At 52.9% G+C, this 7,058-nt stretch overlaps 1 protein-coding gene across 1 annotated transcript; it reads right to left on the bottom strand.

The window, feature by feature from the left end:
- Positions 1-1,614: 1,614 nt before the first annotated feature.
- Positions 1,615-4,401, bottom strand: LOC122907446 (histone H1.8-like). Its single transcript, XM_044250303.1, is given in 4 exon segments — positions 1,615-2,584; positions 2,587-2,807; positions 4,005-4,112; positions 4,241-4,401. Coding segments are annotated over 4 exon segments (984 nt in total). The 3' UTR covers positions 1,615-2,090.
- Between the last annotated feature and the right edge of the window lie 2,657 nt (positions 4,402-7,058).

Raw genomic sequence — 7,058 nt, 5'->3', positions numbered from 1 at the left:
GGGACACAAAAGAAGGCATGCACAACACTGTCATTACCCTCAAGGAGCTCCCAGTCTGGTTGGGAGGCCTGGCTTCCACTGGCCACACAGTTGTACATGATTAAGTCCATTAACGAAAGACTTGGAGTGTGAACACTGTAGGCATTTGAGTGTTGGTGAGTTCCTAAGGATTTAAAGGAGGGTCTGAAGGGTGAAGGGGGAAATGAGCAGGATGTCTATAGAACACTTAGCCCACCTGGAGCAGAGTGTTTGAGTGGGTGAGAAATGGAAATGAGATAGAGAAAACAGGTCAGATTGAGATGCTGGAAAACTTTCTCCCATAGGAAATGGGAGGAGGCTGTCTGGGTGGCTCAGTTGGTTAGGCGACTGCCTTGGGCTCAGGTCATGATCCTGGAGTCCCAGGATCGAGTCCCACATCGGGCTCCCTGCTCAGCAGGGAGTCTGCTTCTCCAGCTGACCTCTCTCCTCTCATGCTCTCTCTCTCTTTTAATCTCGCTCTCTCTCTCAAATAAATTAATAAAATATTTAATAAAAGAAAAAAGAAATGCTGAGGATATGAGGGGCACATCAGAGTGAGGCTTAAAGCTGCAGAGCAAAAGATGTGATGTGCAGGCTGGATTGAGCAGAAGAACCTGGAAATAAAGTGCTGAGTTCAAAGCCAAACGCACTATCTTAGCCTGGAGCACAGAGAGCATAGAGTGAGGGACAGTGAAGGTCTCTACAAAAGACATGTGGGATGAGGACACAAAAGCAGGGGGAGGGACGCCTGGGTGGCTCAAATGGTTGAGCCACTGCCTTTCACTTAGGTCATGATCCCAGGGTCCTGGGATCGAGTCCCGCATCAGGCTTCTTTCTCGGCAGGGAACCTGCTTCTCTCTGCCTCTGCCTGCCACTCTGCCTGCTTGGGTGCGCTCGCTCTCTCTCTCTGACAAATAAATAAATAAAATCTTTTTAAAGGGGAGGGGGCAGTAAGAAAGAAGAACACATCCAAGAACATGCAGAAGGTCTGAGAATGTATGTTTGGTAACACCTGTCAGGCACCGTTGTAAGAAATTACGTGTATTTTTTCAATGAATCCTCACAACAACCATATGAGGTCAGTTTGGTTATTATCCCCATTTCACAGATGGGAAAACTGAGGCAGAGAGAGGTTCAATCATTTGCCCTCTGTCCCACAGTGATTAAGGGCAAGGGGAGGCCAGGGGAGGCTTTGAGCACAGTGTGGCTTCGGTGTTTTCACACTCAACCACCTCACCAAACAGTTTCGCCAAACTGGGCTTTGCATCAAGAGGCAGAAGCCAGATCAGCTTTGCCCACCCTTCTTGTGAGGTGTTAGAAGCCTACCCAAGGTTCTGGGAGTTGTTTGAGATACAAGTAGAGAACTTGGAAGTCAAGTAGAAACTGGAGACACAGCTCTGAGGACCATCCTCCCATAGGGCTTGCTGCCATGAGTTTTCATGGGAACGGAAGAGTGAGGGAGTTTTCAGAGGAAGAAGAGAAAACAGGAGCATACCACAATGAGCCCTGAAAACTGCGTAGCTCTGGGGTGACAGGTGAAAGAGACATCAGGGGAACATGAGACCACATGGGTCAGAAGGGTGAAGAGAGCTCAGAGTGGAGTGTCATAGGGGCCCACGGAGGAAAGCATTTCGAGGAAGATGGTGGTTAAGACACCCAGGGTTAGGGGGTAAAGAGTGATGAGTACAGGGCAGCTGGACCACGGGCAGGGGTGGGGGGAATACCTCTGACTTTCAGGGGTCTCGTTTGAGTAGCACCCAGGAGCAGTAGGGATTGAGGGTCTGAGGGGTCCCAGGAGGGAGAAAGCGGTGGTGGTAGATGAGGCCAACTAGTTAAGAAGCTCATCAGTGGGGAGAGGGAGACAGTGGGTCAAGTGCATGGATAAAAGCCTAGAAGGGACCAGTGCAAAGGGTGGTTTTTGCCCAGTGGGGAAATGGGGATTTTTTTTTTTTTTTTTTTTTTTTTGTGACGGAAAGAAGTCTTTATTGATAAATAGGTTACAATGAAATAAATAGAGTGACAGCTTTGGGGGGAATAAAAACGCGTAGGATTTCCGTGTCTCCACCCCAGCTCTAGCTTTCAGCCTCCCCCTTCCTACTGGCCAGTTTGGATGATGAGGCCTTGGTGGGCATGCCTGGCCTCCTCGGGCCCTTGGGGGCCTCTATCTTCCTGGCCAGGGGTTCAGGTACCGTCTTAGACCCACCACCCCTGGGACGAGCAGAGGCCTTGGCTTTGGGCCCCTCCTTGGCCACATGGGCAATGACCTCTTTAGGAATGTGGTTTTCCTTCTTTATGGCTGGAGAAGCAACACCATTCTTGCCCTTAGGGACCGTGGATTTTACACTCTGACTCCCAGCTTTTGTCTTCCTGGGGGCCTCACCACCTTGGCTCTTCCTTCTGCCTTTGACCTTTGAGTTCTCACTGAGCCCGGTGGCACTTGGAGGAGCCCATGGGGCCTTGTCTGGCTGTTGAGAGGCCTTCCTGGCCTCACTCACTCTTGCCCCTTGGTCTTCGATCTGGCCACCTTTCTTGGGAGCCTTCTCTTTGGCTGCACCTAGTTGGGAAGAGCCATCCTTGCCTCTCGAGGCTTCTTTGGTCTCCTTTTCACCTCAGCGGGGTTGGAAGGGTCCTTCTTTGCCTCTCTTGGTTTCTTAGGCACCTTCTCCTTGGCCTCACTGGGTTTCCTGGGGGCAGTCTTGGTGGATGTCTTCCTGGGTTGGACTTTCCTTTTATGCTTGGGAACCAATTTGAAGCTGCCAGTGGCGCCCCTGGCCTTGGAGTTGGTGGGCCTGATGTTGGCAGGCCTCGGCGATGGCTGTGGTGTTGCTCAGCATGCACACGGCCCGCTGCACCTTGGCCAGGTCGCCCCCGTGCACCACGAGGAGGAGAAAACTCAGGGTCCAGACACAAAGCATGGTCCAGAGGCCGGATCTGTTGGAGAGAGTGCTCTCCTCGTTTCCTGAGACTGGGAAGTGGAGCGGAGAGGACCAGAGATCACCACAGCGAGTCACCCTCTTCTCTGGAAACCAAAGGCACGGCCATCTGCCCAGTGAGGACAAGATGGGGAGGACCTAAAGAGAAGTGGGCGCGCCTCTGCACGCCGTCATGTTTGGACGGAACAGAGTGAAAGGTGCTGGCGGAAAGTTTTATTATCGGAGGCAGATGATGAGAATTGGGTAAGGAATCAAAGTGAGCTGGGTGGGAAGATCAATGCATTTAAAAACCTGGAAAAGCAGCCGTGGAAACTATTCCCCGGCGCCCCCTCTCCCCTCTCACGCCAGCCTAAAATGAGGCCACAGTCCAATCAGGCCTCCTAATGTCCAATAAGATCAGCCACGCGCTGCCTGCTCCTCGGGGCTCAAGTCCTAGACTCCGGCCTTAATGAGTCACCTGCTCAATAGTTTCCACTTCAGGCCTTTGGCTTTCTGGGACCTCGGTCCACTCAGCTGCAAAATTGACTTACGGGATCATGTCAATCGCCAGATGCTGCAGAGCGGAGCGGGACAGCCCAGCTTCTGCAGGTAAACGAACTGCCTGAAAGGAAATGAGCAGTGATTTCCCAGGGAGTCTCTCCTGCAATGTCGTTATAATGTCAGCTTTTGACAGCAAAACGATTTCAGCGGAAGACTCTAGAGTATCTCGTGGAAGTGCCTGAGCCTTATTAAAATGATGTCAGTGCCGGCTACGTTTCACGTCTCCCGCACATGAAAACCCCGCAGCGGGAGAACTCAGTCCCTCCGACAAACTACCACGCTGCCCAGACCCTGGTGTGCACTTGACCTGTGGGGATTCCCTCCCCCACCCCTCCCTTAATTTCAGGTGGAAGACAATCCATCCTGAGCTCCGCCAGTCAGCCAGCCCCGAGGAGGGTGTTCTCCGCCTTGGCTCCAAATGCCAGCATTTGTGTATCTGTGAGGCTCTTCAATTTCCTCCTCGTTCTTTCCGGACAATCGGCTGTGGAACGCGCACCTCACGGGGTCTGATACCTTTGACTTCGAGCCTTCTCGGTGGCCCCCACTACAAGCTCCACATACATAATCTCGCGTTTTCTTCCCGACCTTTCCACCAAGTAGGCGTTACCGTTGCCATCTTTACTGGTGGACCAACAGGAGCTCAAGGAGGCAGCCGGTGGGTGAAGAGTTGAACCCACATCTACGTGGCTCCAAAGCGCCTGCTTAGGACACACTAAAATCACCAAGACCTGGCAGAGGGGGAACCACACCAAGTGCACACCAGCCAGGTGTGTGCAAGGCCCACGCCGCCTGCCTCAGGAAGCCCTGCGGCCTCATCCTGGTGAGGCATGGTGGGTGGTAGGGGAAGGTCCTGTGTGGTATCTTGTATCCTGGCCAGGTCGGGGAAGAGCCAGCTTGTCCGCACGCCCATCGGCTGGTCACCTCTCACGGTGGCACCAGTGCTATGTGTACCGGCCCCGGGCCCCCAGCGCCATCAGCATCAGCCCTAGGAAGCTGATAAGGTGGAACAGACTCGCAGTCTGAGCAACAGCAGGTGGCTTGATGGGCCCCGAGATGTCAGGAACTTTCCCCGTGTCCCAGGGCTGCTCTCAGCGGCCCCAGCCAGCAGGACCTGGGTTTGCTGCTCCATTTCCCCGGCCCTGGAGCTCCTTCTCAGTTTGTCCTGACAGTGCTCCAGGGATGTGGCTCCAGGGCTCTGCACCTACGTCCCCTGTCTGCAAACCGGGGCTGGAGGACAGAGAAGGAACCAGCATGCAATGACCCCTTCAAACAGCGCCAGGAGCACTTCGGTGGCTCAGTTGGTAAAGCGTCTGCCTTTGGCTCAGGTCATGACTCCGGAGTTCTGGGATTGAGTCCTGCATTGGGCTCCCTGCTCTGCTGGGAGCCTGCTCCTCCCTCTGCCTGCCACTCTCCCTGCTTGTGCTCATTCTCTCTCTAACAAATAAATAAAATCTTTTAAAAAAAATTTTTAAAAACACCGTTGCATCTAATTTTCACAATAAGTGAGGGGCTATTATCCCCCTTGTAATGATGAGGAAAGTGAGGCTCAGAGAGGTGAGATCACTTCCCAAGGTCCCCAGCTGGTCAGTGAGAAAGCTAGCATGTGATTCCTTGATTCTCTGGTTCCAAAGCTTCGGCTCCCAGGCCACCCCCTTCTAATTCCCCCATGGTCCTGCCAGGAAGACAATTCCCCTCAGAGACTCTGTGTTCACCCCAGCCCTGCTCTCAGTCCTGTAGGAAGGAGACCAGCCTGACATTACTTCAATATCTGCATCAACCAGTGTTTTTTCTTGGTTTTTTGTTTTGTTTTGTTTTGTTTTGTTTTGTTTTTTTTAAAACACCTTCCAGGCTGTGAGGGGAACCATAAAGAAATGAGGGTAGAGGGGCTCCTGGTAGCTCAGTCAGTTAAGCGTCCGACCCTGGATTTCGGCTCAGGTCATGAGCTCAGAGCCTGGGATGGAGCCTCACATCGGTACGGTACTCAGCAAGGAGCCGGCTTGAGATTCTTTCTCTCCCTCTCCCTCTGCCCCTCCACCCCCCAAATAAATAAATAAATACATAAGATCTTTAAAAAAAAAGGAAGAAAGAAATTAGGGTGTATGGCTTGCCTCTAAGGAGCTTACAAGCAGGATGGGGAGAAGAGCTGCCACACAGGGAAGAGAAGGAAGCACAGCCAGGCTGGGGCGGGGGGTGGGGTGGGGATGGGGGGCGGGGCTGAGGACACAGGGAGTCAGGCCTTCAGCTGCAGGTGCCCAGGTGAAGGAAGGTGGGCAGGGGATAACCTTCCTTCTCGGGGACGGCATGACCCAAGGACAGAACTGACTGCACAGGGAAGGAAGAAGTTTCAGGGGGACAGTGGGGGACAATGGTGAGGACCTTAAAAATAAAAGAGAAAGTTAACGGGAGGGGCAAAGCATGACTGGAAAAGAGAGAAAGAAAGGGGAGGAGGGAGAGAGGAAAAGCTGCATCGGAAGAGGTCTGGGGCACGGGGGGAACTCCTGTTGCCCAGTTTGTGTGCTGGCCCTCTGGTCGCAACAAGCAAGTAGCCATGGGAGCCTCCCCCTCATCTCACATGCTGCCCCCTCTGACTCTGAGCTTGGAGCAAGCAGCTGTCACGGGGGGACAACTGCGACAAGAGGTGGCAGAGGCGAGCGTGGCCCTGGGTGGTAGACTTCTCAGCAGCCAGCTCCTGGAGGTGCTGGCACCTTTTGGGTGGGGGGAAGGAGTGAATGGGGGTTCTGTTGGCCCAGTCCCTGTGGACAGAGCTTGCTCCAGGGAGCTAAGAGGACCTCCAGAAAACCCAAATTATAGACTACTCCTTGGCTGGCCTGGTGAGCAGGGCGCTTTGAGTACGAGCCAAATTCCACTGTTCCCTTCATCTTTCCTGCGGTAAATCTCAAGGGGGGAATCTGGAAATCTCTCCTGTCCTCCCTAGAGAATCACAGGTGCAGGAGAGGGCCCCTCGATGAGGGGGTGGGAGACAGCCTCCACATGCTATCCTACGTTTGGCATCTTCTCAGCATCTCACTTCTTGGGCATTTGAATGCGATCAAGATGCTCGAAGACAATCATACACTAGTGTGCTCATGGTTGCTGGCCTCCTTCTCTTCTGGGGAAACTCCTCACTGCAAAACTATATCCCCTCCATCAGGCACTTCCCCCTTCCAGGGACTCCAGGGGAAGTAATTCCCCAGGACACGAATGGAGAGCAAGGGGCAGCCGGCTTCACCTACCCAACTGGATGCAAAACTTTCATCAGCGTTGTTCCTGAACGAATGAGGTGTAGACTAAAACCTCCAGATTCACCTAAAGAGCAAGATAGAAAAATGTCATTCTTTTGTTGGAAACTTGCCTAAACTTTAATATACACTGTGTGGTCAAAATGAAAAAAAGAGGGGAGCCTGGGTGGCTCCGTGGGTTAAAGCCTCTGCCTTCAGCTCAGGTCATGAACCCGGGGTCCTGGGATCAAGCCCTGCATCTGGCTTTCTGCTCAGCGGGGAGCCTGCTTCCTCCTCTCTCTGCCTACTTGTAATCTCTGTCTGTCAAATAAATAAATAAAATCTTTTT

This window comes from Neovison vison, chromosome 5 (genome assembly GCF_020171115.1).
Source record: "Neovison vison isolate M4711 chromosome 5, ASM_NN_V1, whole genome shotgun sequence".
NCBI classification, from domain to species: Eukaryota; Metazoa; Chordata; class Mammalia; order Carnivora; family Mustelidae; genus Neogale; species Neogale vison.
The sequence above is the reverse complement of the archived record's forward strand: the minus strand, read 5'-3'. Positions and strand labels throughout refer to the sequence as shown.